The sequence below is a fragment of the Nanorana parkeri genome, unplaced genomic scaffold, assembly GCF_000935625.1.
Source record: "Nanorana parkeri isolate BGI_ZX_2015 unplaced genomic scaffold, ASM93562v1 scaffold800, whole genome shotgun sequence".
Lineage (NCBI taxonomy): Eukaryota > Metazoa > Chordata > Amphibia > Anura > Dicroglossidae > Nanorana > Nanorana parkeri.
The window spans coordinates 742745-756934 of record NW_017307068.1 but is presented as its reverse complement, the minus strand read 5'-3'; the positions used below and the strand labels follow the sequence as shown (position 1 = coordinate 756934).

Sequence of the window (14190 nt, the reverse complement as noted above, 5' to 3'; positions counted from 1 at the left end):
TAACTGCTATCCCGGCCACATGGAGCAGGGCAGGCGTTCAGGTTCCTCACGCTTCTCACTGGTGCCACCACTTTGGTTGCCACATGGTATAGGGTGCGCCTCAGGGGCAGCCATGATCGGCTCCTGACAGTACGTTAGGGCATGCATACGGCCTGCGCCACGCAGGCTGACTGGTTAAAGGGGGATCTGCGCAGGTACAGCCAGTAGCTCCAGGCATGGTGCAGGTACCCGGCTCGTGGGCGTCACAGGGCATTCATGCAAACATCTGATTTGCACGCATTCCGGTGCATGGTTGCAGACCCATGTACTGCATACGTATATCACCGGTTCTGGCATTTTTCGGAGGTGATGAGGTCAATAGTAATGTCAAGTTAGTTCCTCAGCCTCACTCGTACGTCATACGTTTCGACAGGCATATACTGATGTTAGGGGGGTTGGCTATTTCTTTTTGGGCAGTACTTGAATTGCCGCAAGTACCGGGATGCTCTACAGTAGGCAGTCATGGCTGTAGGCAGGAGTAGCAAGTTCGTGATCACAACTATTTGTTACGTCATTTTATTTTTCTTGCTCGCCCACAGGTATTCTTAGTGTTGTCTTACCTCCTTCTGTTCTTCTCCCCTCCTGTTTCCTCCTTTTTTCTTTTCTCTTGTTTTAACAAATAGGCTTGGTGGTGCATATTGGTAAATCATGTCTCGTGTCGGAAAGCGAGGATATAGCGTTTCTACCAGCAACCCCATCTAGAGTTTCCGAGCAAGTCATTATGGAACTTCGGAAGAGAGGCATTCCGTTTGCAGCCTCCGCAATGAAGGCAGAACTATTTAAATTACTGTTCCCCCCCCCAGCAGCGGCTAGCGATAGCTCAGGTCAGGTGTCGCTACAAACCGTAGTGACTTCTTTAGCTAATATACATACCACACTTAACCTCCTCACCACGTCTTTTCACGGCCTACAGCATAGGACAGAGAATCTAGAGAAGCAGGCGCCTGCAGTCCCTGCTAACACGACGCAATACGTGGCCAGCACCTCAGCGGTTCTCCCCTGGACTTCCAGCGCAGCAATGTCCGTCGTGGCAGGTACGGTGAGCAGTGCCCCTGATATAACGCCAGCTCATTTTGTTTTTTTCATTTTTCAAAAAAGTACATAAGTTTCCTTTGGGATAGTCAAGTGTTTTGGCTCCAAAAGACATCAATGCAAGCGCCTAAAAAAAAGTGTGAAAACACACGTGATGTGCATTTTTCATGCATTTTCTTGCCTAGTAACTAGCTTTTTATTGTTTAAAAATAGTAATAAAAAACGCTCAAACCTGAAACACGCACAAAAATGGCCGTACAAAGCATTAAAATAATCAACCAAAGACTCTGAGTTTAAGTAAGAATGGGGCCTCAGTGTCTGCAGGAACTGGTATGGTTGTTCCAGTTGATTTTAGTGTGACTATGCTATTTATCCCAAGCTGTATTATAATCAGATGATTTTTAGCATTTTTTCCCCATTTCCTTTTTCAAATCTTTCTCTAATATACTTCTTTTTTTAGACTTGAGACCTTACTCGTTTTTTTTTCTTTGTTCGCATTAAGGTCACAGGTTTGGGTCTGCATTGTCCTATAAGAATATAGAAAATAAATGGTAGTGAAACCTTTTATCAAGATACTGAAACTAAAAAAATACAGGACGATAACAAAAACAGCGCTGTATTATAAACCGTACTTTATTTCTCACAGCAGGAAATAGGATGTATGTCCCATGACCTCTCTAAACTCTAAAGTAGCCACCCCTCTAAGCTCACACCTGTGATGGACTACAATCTCAATACAAAGTAGTAAAGTAAACATAAGATTGTAGTCCATCACAGGAGAGAGCTTGGAGCGATGACTACTTTACAACACACACACAGACCATGGGGAACAAAAGTAGGCACCCTCCAGAAGGAAAGACAGTGTCAGCACCAATTCAGAGATGATTTGGGGATCTACAGATGAGTGATACACAAGATAACACTAATAACACTATTGTTATTAGTTAGGGTACTTGAATGCATTTATAAGGTTTAACTCCTTAATTTAGTGTCACTTTAACAATAGGTGTTTCGCATATATGAAATTGAGTTATATTTTAACAATCGTCCGTGTGCACCCAGCCTAAAGCTGGCCATACACTGTTCTAATTTCGACCAGTTTTTGGCCCCGTTGGCACCCCTCCATCTGAGCAAGTTGATTTTTTTTCAATTTACTTTTATTGAAAGATTCTGACAGCAGCAAACCCTTGTTCAATAACCAGCCTGTTATCACTAATTATCTTGCATCAGCCAAAAAATTAGATTGTATGTGACCATCCTAAGATGTTTGAAGATTTTTGCGGTATCGGATTGTCACGTAAGATCAAACAAACATGACATTCTGTAATTCTCTGAGTTCCCTGCGACCTGTGCATCAAGTTACATTCATTGTCAGTCGTTATAGAGCTCGCATTCAGTAATGTGTTAGGTGTTCCAACTCATACAGTAAGGTTACATTCACACAGGACTTTTATGTGCAATCTGGGATTCCTGCAGCAAGAACTTGCGTATCCAGGCGGCAGGAATCCCAGGGGTGCTCGCTCAGATGTGGCTGCTGCACCCATTCAAGTTAGAGTGTTGTATCTCTCAGCGGTAGTCTGTAATCATACATGGTACAGTTACATGCGGTTCAGGAGAGATGATTGTCCCTGGATGCAGGTTAAATGTGTCCAGGGACAATCGTCTATCCCAAACCGCATGTAATTATATCATGTATGATTACTTGCGGACTGCTGCTGAAAGATGCGGCCACTGTCGCCTTGTCAATATCTTGAATTAGAACGGCGGCTGCATCCGTACGGACGTACCTGGAATTTCTGCCACAAGGATCCGTAGGTTCTTGCCGAGGGATCCCGGAATGCACATACAAGCCCTGTGTGAATGCAGCCTAAGGGTTAACAAAACTCTGACATCCTCTCCCTACCCTTTGCTAGGTTTCCTGCACCTTTGACAGCTTCCTGTCCCCTTCTGCAGTTGAAAAACATTCAAGCAGCTGGTTCTAGATATTTAGAAATTGGAGGTAAATCTATATACTTGCATTAGCTGTTAGTAGTGGATGTTTTATATACAAAACACAGAGACATCCTGATTATGCGCTCAGTGCAGACTTTACAGTATTCCTGTTTGTTTAAAGGTTGTTCTGCAAGTGTTTCCCAAGACAATTGACCTCTGAGCTAAGTTGAGTAATTAACTCACCAACTGTGTGTAACAAACAATGGCTTTAATTAGACAGATAGAGGTTCAAACTGCCAAGGGAGGGTATAGCGTCACATGAGAAAATATGAATGATAGCTGAATTCCTACAGAGTTGGAGAGAACTATATACACATGGTTCTCACAAGGCCTGTAGTACCAGTGCTGGTGTTTGTGCAGGAGGTGCGTGGGCATTTCAGCTGTCCAAGATCTCCTGATATCAAGAATAGAGATGTGCTGTATAGTAGAGATGAGCTTGGTGCAAACTCCGTTAGCCTAAGCCCACTGGAAACTGTTACCGCCATTCCCGACCCAGTCAGTTATGGCGAGGGCACATCCCTGCCCATTTGTGACGTATAGCTTTTTATGTGTGGAATGCGCCTTACCACAACTGAATTGGTCAGGAGGAAGGGGTGGCAGTCACACAGTTATGAGCAGGATTGGGTGAACTTGGTTTGCACCAAGCCCAGGCTCATCACTGCAGTCTAGGAGCTGGTGGTTCAGGAGTCAGGTCCCTGATTTTGGGTTCAATTTAAAGTATATGTAAATCCTACCTGAATGAGGTTTATTTTGTTAAATATATGCCTTTTGTAAATTTAAATACTGCTATCACCTCTTTATTGCACCTCAGTGCTGGTGATCTCCTACTGCATCCATCTTTTCTTGCAATTCATTGGTGTTGACCTCCCGCTGCCCCTTTGCAGTACTCTTGTCTACATTCACTCCAGTGATGGCTGCAGGACATTTGTCAGGTAGGGTTTCCGAATGGTGACAACAGTGAACCATGCCTGTGAAATGTCTGATGTTACTACAGCTTTCAGTGTCCACTGGGAGAGTATTTGACAAGGTGATAGAACAGAACAATGGAGAGGCCTGGGTAGAACGTCATCACCTTATAACTGAAAGTGCCTGAACCTTTGTGTCGGGATTGAAAGGTACTATATTAATGAAGCGGCAGATTAAAAAACTATTAAAAGTGACTTTTGCCATGAGATTGACAGGTTAAAGCTTATGAGATTTTAGTGATTGGGTTTTTGTTTTTGTTTTTTTTGTTATATAAATATTTATTAATTTTCAAACAACATTCCATAAATTTCACATATTACATAATTGACAAACATACAACAATAAATCAATAAAACCAGACAATGTATTACAATAATCCCCTCTAGCCTCTATATTTTACCACTTATCCATAAGCCAGTTCATATATACACAGAGCCATGCTCCCCTATTTCATCCCTTAACGTGAGTGTTTCTATTTATAATTATCTGTGATAGTGACAGTAATGATTACCTTTTGGTTTAATTACTTTAGTGTTTACATTTCTCTATACTGTAATGGTGTATATCCTCACACAATAATAAATAATGAATGAGACTAATGGGATTTTGTTTACGCATACTTTACCAAAGCTAGATTAGGGGCAGCCATCTTGAGGTTGGATAAGGGGTGCTTTATTGGGGAGCAAGCTAGTGTGTGCCTTTTTTAAAGTGGGAATCCTGCCAGTTTCTGTCAAAGGAACAAATAGCTTTGGTTGGAGTCCTTCTCTAACCAACACTAGTAAGAATGGTTTAGGCTGATGTCACACTTGTGATACTCTCCTGTCTACTTCCACTGATGCCACCTCACTGGTGAGAGGAGTGAGGTATTGTTCTATTCCTGGCGAATGACATTCTGCAGCATTTCTGTCAGGGAGGTAGTGGCACAATTTTTAAGAGATCCTGCTGCTGGTGAATTGTCACATATGTGAAATGGCCCTTCGGTAAAGCTTAAGGGTCAAAACAATCTATATTATTCTATATCAGTAAATCTTGAAACACAAGAAACTATTCAGCAAACGTGTAACTCTGTATCCTGTATCTAAAAATAAGGGTAGCTGGTTAAGAAACCGAAAATTACTATTGCAGGCCATGCTGGCAGCTGTGTTGGGTGAACAGTTGTTTGGAACCTTAGAAGTAGATGAGACCAGTTTTGGTAAAGATTCTCAAACATAGCAATCATTCTTTTAACATGGTTGAATGAGTCGAGAACCATAACTCTGTCTGCAGAAGCTATGGTTTCCAGGCTGTGTGAATGATTAACTCCTAATCAATGTGATATAGAAATAGGTATAGGAAAAAGTAAGAGACTCTTCCACAAACTCACAGCAGTGATTTGTAGGAGATATGTAATCGTAGGATTTAAAGCAGAAGAAAACTTGTTAGAGGGGGTGAGTTTGACGTCACAGCCGCCTCCGCCCAATTGTGAGGTTGGCATGCGTTTTTTTTTTCTTTAAAATATTTTTCGCCGGATGTTGGATCAGCTGAGTCGAACTCCTACTGCAGTTCGGCTCAGCCGAACATGCAGAGCCTTCGGCAGCTAAGTGAATAACCCCATAATGTTGCTGAACTTAGACCTGACCAACTGAACCCAGATCATAACACTTATCCACTGGAAGGCCAAGCAGCTTATTTTATTGGGTTGCATTGGTTACTGGTTTGTTAAATCTATGGGAGGCTCCAGTGGTCAGTTTCCTTTTTATTTCCCACAACAACAGAAGGATGGTATTACTCTCTCAACCCTGGTCTTCCCGTATTTAGCTGTGAATGTGTCATCTGGGGGAGCATGACCTCTGCATAGGGGAATTTCCATCACTAGAGCTCACAACAAATATGAGGAACTATGTAATTCAACTCTCCAGCAACCACGAAGAGATGAAATACAGATTTGAGAGGAGCTGGCTTTTAATTGTAGATAATGCTTAACATAATAGAAGTCCCATCAGTACATGATAGTGTTGTCAACATGGCATGTCAAAACAGACATATAATGGTTGCACTTCTGCCCTGTTATCAGCCATGTATTTTACTAACGACACAGAAGGTAAGATGCTTTGCTTGCCAATAAAGTATACATATTATTCTATAGAGAATATGTGGTGTTTTTATATATTTTTATTTGTTTGGTACTAAAAACATAAACCTTTTTAATCATATTTATTAATTATTTTTATATGAGTAAATATTGCATATTAAATAAATATACACACCAGTTGCAGTCAGCAGTTGGTGCTCTAAGCCAGTCACAGCGGGTAAAGTCCCAGGACTAACTTTTGTGCTGAACAAAGATATGAATGACTCAGAGGAGGGGAACACTCCCCTTCTAACACAGATGGCAATGTCCGTAAGTGGATTGAAGGAAACCATATACTAAAGTATGGAGGCTGCAGTTTTTATTCTCTTCCTGGAGTTCAGCTTTTTTTTGTTATGCAAAGCTTTGCATCATGCAGCCGGACTATAGATTTTGTACAGATGTTCTATGGTCAGATGGGGGAAAAAGTGCAACGGATTCTTCCATCTACGCTAAACTGTGTGGATGGAGGAATCTCCCACTGGGCCAAGCTTGTATCTTGCTAGTCCGCCCCGCTGGCTCTCAAAATCCCTGAAAAATGCCTGCATCCAGTTACCATGTTCAGGTATTTTCAGAGCCAGCAGGGCTAACTAGCAAGGGCCAGTGGGAGATTCCTCCATCCACACAGTTTAGCGTACTGTAGATGGAGGAATCTCTTGCACGTTTTCCATCAGACTATAGAAAATCTGCAGATAATCTATAGGTGTATGGCCAGCTTTAGGGTTGGGGTTAAAGTTTGAAGGGTTCAGTGCAAGCCATAAAAAAAATATTGTTTTGAGGCAACTCTGTGTGAAGGCTATTTCTGTAACATAAAGCACGTGATAAGGTTGAGTATCTACAAAAAGCTCCGTGAAAAAGAGGAAACTGAAAGGAGAACTTTGAGGCGAGTGATTTACACCCATTCTCATAGTTGGAGCCAACGTGCGACAATGAAACATGTCGGCTCTATAGATTGGGAAGTGAGCAAACACATACTGCCGCTTGCTCACTTTCCGATCATCTCCCTGCAGAGAGCGGTGACTGTTAGTCACCGCTCCCCACAGCGATTCCCCTCTCCGATCCTCCAGCGCTGAGTGGAGGAATGGACGGGGTAGGTGGCGGGCGCCTCTAGAAATGCAGAGCCAGCTGTCACTCACGCAGCTGAGTGGATCTCGACAGAATTGTCAGGGTCCATCCCGGCTGCGGCGCTCTCGGCATATAGCGGGCAATAGCTCGCTATATACTTAGCTTTGGGTCACGGGAGGAGGTTAGTATATAACCAGCTTTGGGTCACGGGAGGAGGTTAGTATATAACCACCTGTGACCCTTAAGAGAACTATGGGATAAAAAGGTTACCCCATAGTTCTCTTGTAAGTATTGTGAACTTTCATGTTAGTTTCATTGGTTTATCCTAATATGACATTGGATGAATGCACGGAAAAATAAGGTGGATCAAGCTAGTCAGTTTGTTCCTGGATATCTTGCGTATAACTGGAATTTTGACCACTCTATGCAGTGTTACATTCCTTATGCAGCAGAGAATTCTGGCGTGACAGAACAAAGTTTCCTCTGTGCTCTGTAATGACTCTCTTTAGCATGTGTGTCTGTGTGTTTTTGCATACAGACAAGTGAATCGCATGCAAAGACTTGTAACACTATATTTACCAGTGTTTTTTAATGCATGATATCCACTGAGCAGGAATGTGTCATATTACAGATTTCTCTAAGCCTGATGAAGGGGACCCTGCGAGGCCCCGAAAGCGCTTGCCAATGAGATACAGCTATTGGCAATAAAATATTTTGCTTTTTCAACCTATGGTGTGCTGGTGAAATTTTTCTATTGTTCATGTGTGGAGGTGCCATCCGCAGTCATTTCGAGCACCCATCTTCATCAAATGGGAATCCCGGTAAGGAGTGCGGTATGGTTCCTGTTTCTGTATATTACAGATTTCTGACACTGGGCCAGATAAACTATTCAATATTTGGTACACAGAACACTAATTTTAGGAGCGCGCCAAATAATTATTTACGCCATATAATCGGAAAATGAGTTTGCAAATATTCAGCGCAGTGGGGGTGTGCATTATTGCGCCAATAGGTTGAATTTTTTTTTTAAAGATCATGATTCCTGCAGCTAATAAACTGGAAACGCTGCATCATAATACTTAGTGATATTAAAGCCAAAAAGTTTTTTAAACTAGTTCAGTTGCTGATTAAAATCACTGGCTCAAATCAATGGATGCTGCTCCTCGGTGATGTTTAAAAGTTTTAGTTTCCTGTAAAATCAGCTGGTCATCAGCTCCGATGTCCTGTTTTAGGGTAGCTTCTTTCCCTTGCAGGGTTCTAGAGAGCCACCATTGTGTGTGCTAGTAAGCTGTGTGTGTAAAAGGGATTGGTCAATGGTAATTGAAACATTATGCAACTGATAGGTCGTATTTTTGATGATACGGAAAACTATGAGGCGAGTAAAACCACTCAGCCTCATAGTTCGAGCCGACGTGTGACAATGAAACTGTTGCATGTCGTCTCAATAGATCGGGAAGTGAACACATAACGCCGCTCGCTCACTTCTTGATCCTGTGCCTGCAGAGAGCTGTGACTAACACTCACGGCTCCCTGCAGGGATTCCTCCCCTGTCCGATCCTCCAGCGCTGACTGGCAGAACGGGCAGGGGAGGGGGCGGATACAGCTGGCTCTGCCTCGCGATAGGCAGAGCCAGCTGTCACTCACGCATCTGGGTGGATCCTGACAGTATTGTTAGGATCCGTCCCAGCTGCGGCGTCTCAGTATACCGCGAGCTGTAGCTCGTGCTATACTGAGTTTTGGGTCACGGGAGAACGCTAGTTTGTGTCCTCCCGTTACCCTTAGGAGTACTATGGGGAAAAGCCCTGACCCCATAGTTCTCCTTTAAATTGTTATGAGCAGGCTGTAACTTCTGCGCAGACACAATGTTTTTTGTCATCTATCCAACTGTGCACATGTAAAAGGTAACTTAGAATGACAGCACATTGGGGAGAAGGGGGTGGAGCTGTGAAGGAATAGTGAGAAAAAAAACAATGTACTAGTTTCTGAGCACAGCACTTGTGACTACAAAGGGAGATATTAAGAAGGCAGAATGAAAAGTGGACATGGGCATACAGGAAATGTATGTGAATGTGGTTCTCTGCATCTATTCCAAGGTGTTTATGGGGACTAAGTGAACATAGAAATTTAAAGATACAGGGTGAGGGATGTTAAAGTGGCATGCTAAAGCCAATATGACATTTTTGTTTTATGACTCTGACACTTAAACTTCTATAGACCTATATACAGTTTTTACATGCAATCTTATGACCTTTCCTTCTGATAGACTATAGAAGACCAGCAGTTGGATCGACATGGCAAGACCCATGCAGTGGGCACGTCACAGATTGCAGCAAGTCACACAAACTGAGAGCAGCAGCAATGAAGCCCAGGGGTATGCCCCTTCACTACGACCATACCTGAAATTTGGAAGAGCTACAAACACTGGGACCGCCACTCCTAAACACAGGGTTGTTGTCCCATACCTGGATCAGTTTAAGGAAGAGTATGACAAGCTAACTAAAGGCTACAAGAACAACAAGATCCGAACCACTAATTACACTCTACTCAACTTCATACCACGGAACCTATTTGAACAGTTTCACAGGTAGGTTCCTACACAGCCTGTTTGCTCAGCACTCACTACATGTGACTCTACGACCTTCATGTGTGTTTATATATTTATAGTCATCCTACTTTAATAGCAGATCATCGTACCTGCAGTATATTTATTGTATACCTGAAATGCTACTATTTATTTATAGAAAGTATTCTGCTACCTGCATGCCCACACCTTACTAATGTAATTGTCATCTCCTACTGACTGAACCTCTTTACATAATACGTTTGGGAAATTGAAGCAGAATATTTGGAAGGCAGCCAGCATTAGAGTTCACAGACTTGTTAAGTAAGCTGCGGTATTTGTGATACTAGAGCTCTGTAAGCATAACAGATACAGGGACAGATATGGAGGCCGCCAAAATATTTATAACATATTTTAGCTATAGAAGTGTCTCTACTTGTCTAGAGCAGTGTTTCCCAACATTTTTCCCCCGTTATGGCACCCTTTAAAAGTATAATCTTGAGGCATCCCAGTCTAAAATGTAAAAAAGAATGTTCAGTCCCTCCCCAAAATTTAATACCAGATCCTTATCCTAGACTGGGGTCTGGGATGGTTTTTAAGGGGATTAAAAAATAAACATTCAGCACCAACCTACTGGACTGCGATGCTGGCCCCGGGATGACCTGTTCATGTGAATTTTAACATCTGTACTGTAGCCAGTGGGCCCGGTCACACCATAGCATTAGAGCACAGCACACCTAGAGTGTGGTGCCACGCACTGGTACGTTGCATTGCCGTTCATTCGAATGGCACCCCAATGCACCTCCTGGTGGCTGTGCATTGCAGTGCAGCTCAACGTGCGGTACCGCAATACCATGTGCACATTGTTTAGTGCCTGCATTACTTTTTTCACTGCAACGCAACACATGGTATTGTGGTACCACACGTTGCACTGCAACCGTTGTACGCTATAAGTTGTGTTGGGGTGCCATTCAAATGAATGGCAGTGCAACCCTTCAGTGCATGCTGTACCATAGTGCATGCTTAATGCATGGATACTGTGTGTTTAATGCAGTGCTATGATGTAAATGGGCCCTGTATGACTGTTTGGCTATATATATAACCTGTTGTCTCACATAGATCAGCCCCTTGCTGTTGCCTCTCACCTTGTTACAATGTACAGTCTGAGCGTGTGATGAAATACTTTCCTCCTGTCTGCAGCAGACTGATGAAATCAATCTTTTAGATTGCACCTCTCATGATGGTACAGTGGGCCAATGTGTGTTTTTTATGCTGCATTACATTTTATTTTGCCATGACACAAAATTATAGATTTACTTTAAAGGATATTTGTACAAATAATAAAATATATATAATATATATATACAGGTGAAACTCGAATAATTAGAATATCGTGCAAAGTTCATTTATTTCACTAATGCAACTTAAAAGGTGAAACTAATATATGAGATAGACTCATTACATGCAAATCAAGATCATTCAAGCTGTGATTTGTCATAATTGTGATGATTATGGCTTACAGCTCATGAAAACTCCAAGAACCCCAAATCCACAACCTCAAAAAAGTAGATTACATGCAATCAATAAAACAAGGATTGTACATAGAACAATATCGGACCTCTGAAAAGTACAAGCATGCATATGTAGTCAGTACTTGGTTTGGGCCCCTTTTGCAGAACTTACTGCAATTACTTTTGCACGATATTCTAATTATTCGAGTTTCACCTGTATAATTAGGTAGCCTGCAATGGGCTAACGTCTAAAGACTGCTGGTCATCCTGAGACACTTGTCCAGACAGGGAAGGCTAAAAAAGCTGTTATCAGCCCCCAGGATGTATCCGTAGGATTACTGAGCATACTAAGCCATTACTTCCTTCATCAGCACTTCTCTGTATTGTCAAAGCCATAAGAGAGGGCAGGCCAGCCTCTCTTTACAACCACTGAAACTATTGGCGTTTTGCAGAATTTTGGCTTTTGGTGGACACGTGGGTCTTGCAGACTTGGAAAAGTGCATGTAGGCACCACCAGGTATCTGCATTTATTCCATGTATATGGTTTACAGTGCAATCTTCATGACAGCTGTTATTTTCAGTAGTCCATGACCGATGTGTCAGTTCAGATTTTTTTTCTTTTCTTCATTTAGAGCGGCCAACTTGTACTTCCTCTTTCTGGTCTTCTTGAACTGGGTCCCGCTGGTGGAAGCTTTTCAGAAGGAAATCACTATGCTCCCCCTGCTGGCTGTACTCATGATCATTGCTATCAAAGATGGACTGGAAGACTACAGAAAATATAAGCTTGACAAGGTCATCAACCACTTGTTGACTCAAGTCTACTGTAGGTATGTCAAGTTTCCATTTCTGCACTGGAGGGATGAATGTTTCCCTTGGAAATACCTTCTTCAATGGTGTCCTATTTTAAAGAGGAACTCCAGCTATTATGAAAATTAACTCTTGCAGTGGGCCTACCCCAACACTGCAAGGGTGAACTGTTCGCTTTGGTCTAGGCACCGGAATACAACGGATATACTCACCTGATCCAGTCAATGCTCACCTCTCTCCCCCTCCATTCTAGCTGTGGTATGTCATTCAGCATCCTCGTGTCTATTGTAGGTGAATAGACTGCATTAGACGTGATGATGTCTGTGGGGTGCCTGAGTCCTGGGGGAGAAGAGGCTGCGGTCTAGCAGCCAGGCGGGACCAAGTATCAGGTAAACGTATCTTCTTTAATCCAGCTCCTAGATCAGCCCCACTGCAAGGGTTAATTGTGTTAATTACTCTTTAACAATAAAGTTGGCCAAAGAAAATTGTAATCTATGAAAAGAAAACAAATAGCGATGATGGGCTTCTTTATACCATACAAAAAAAAAAGAAAAATTGCAAAGCTTTCAACTCATTTGGCTAGAGTCCTGGAAAGTGTCCGAGGTGCGTTGGCTGTTTATTCTTGTGGAGAAGTCAAGTTAGCCTGAGATGGGTGGTTAATCACTCTTGCTGGGGCCTATAGATGCTGATGTGAACAGTTCAGGGTCTCTTTTGAGGCATTCCTTATGCACCCTTGTTCTAGGAATTGATGATATAATTGAAGCTGAAAGTCTAGCACAGTTGTAGAGGCTCCTCTCTTGTACTGGAATTGCATACTCTGATTTCACTGCACATTGTGAGCTTCTTGCAGTGTGCATTAGAAGCTGCAGCACGTCCAATAGAACCAACCTCGTTTCCTGGCTGGAGGACATCCAACATCATCCAGCCTTTACTTTTCCTAGCCCATGGAGGCTCAGCATCGTGTGGACGGGCTGCATGCAAGTGTAGCCTGCCAGGGAATGCCCACTCCTCCAGCTTGACTCCTCTCAAGATCCAACACACTGATTGCATCAGGACTGAGGTCTGTTTAGAAGTATATTCTGAAACCTGCCCCCTCCCCTTCCAGCCATAATGTGCCTGCATGGCATAAAGAAGCACACAGACCCAGGGGAGCCAGGAAAGGCAAAACGGTTTAAACTTTAAGATATGAAGGAATCTCTTAGGCTGGGTTCACACCTGGGCGAATCTTTTCTGCTCTTTTTTTTTTTTTGATTTTTTGCTTTGTTAACCCCGATCCACACTCGGAAATACCAATGGAAACGCGTGGTAAAACGCCTCAAAGAAGCTCCTGTACTTCTTTGGGCGTAGGGCGTTTTTCAGCGCGTTCCCACGCGCTGAGATGCACCCAGGTGGGAACAATGCCCATTGGAAAGTATGGGATTTCACTTGCTGGGCGTTTTACAGCGCGCAGATCAGCGCTGTAAAACTCCCTGGTGTGAACCAGGCCTAAAGCTCAGCCAACATCACTGCATTCCTGGAGGGGAAGGGGGTTTAACACCGCGGATGTCAACTAGTTAAAGGCTAAGTCCACCTTTTGCAAAATAGTAGTAAATGCAGCAACACTGATCTCGTGACCAATGTGCATTTACAACTTTTTTTGCAATAGAGCCTACAGCACATTGCCACCTGTGATCAGTGCGTTGTGAGCACAAATGTACAGGCTCTTGCATTGTATTCCCCCAGCCCATGGAAACATAGACCTGACTGGAGGAAGAGCTGCTAAACTTCAGAGCAGGGAGAGGGAGGAAAGTTCCCCAGACGCTCTGCAGAGTCCTTCTGCCATGATAGATGGGTACTAATTTCCACTTGTTAAAGGAGAACTATGGGGTTAAGGCTTTCCCCCATAGTTCTCCTTAGGGTAACGGGAGGACACAAACTAGCGTCCTCCCGTCACCCTAGGCTCAGTATACCGCGAGCTACAGCACGCGGTATACTGAGACGCTGAAGCGCATCCCGACAATTGTGCCGGGATCCGCCCAGCTGCGTGACTGACAGCTGGCTCTGCCTATCTAAAGGCAGAGCCAGCTGTACCCGCCCCCTCCTCCGTCCATTCCGCCAGTCAGCGCTGGCGG

At 43.3% G+C, this 14190-nt stretch overlaps 1 protein-coding gene across 1 annotated transcript in view; it reads left to right on the top strand.

The window, feature by feature from the left end:
* Positions 1 to 14190, top strand: part of ATP10D (ATPase phospholipid transporting 10D (putative)) — an 83646-nt gene that overhangs the window by 25998 nt on the left and 43458 nt on the right. Inside the window, exons 2-3 of the mRNA XM_018564955.1 lie at positions 9472 to 9785; positions 11905 to 12099. Of these exons, the coding sequence (XP_018420457.1) occupies positions 9472 to 9785; positions 11905 to 12099 (509 nt within the window). The remainder of the gene's footprint in view (positions 1 to 9471; positions 9786 to 11904; positions 12100 to 14190) is intronic.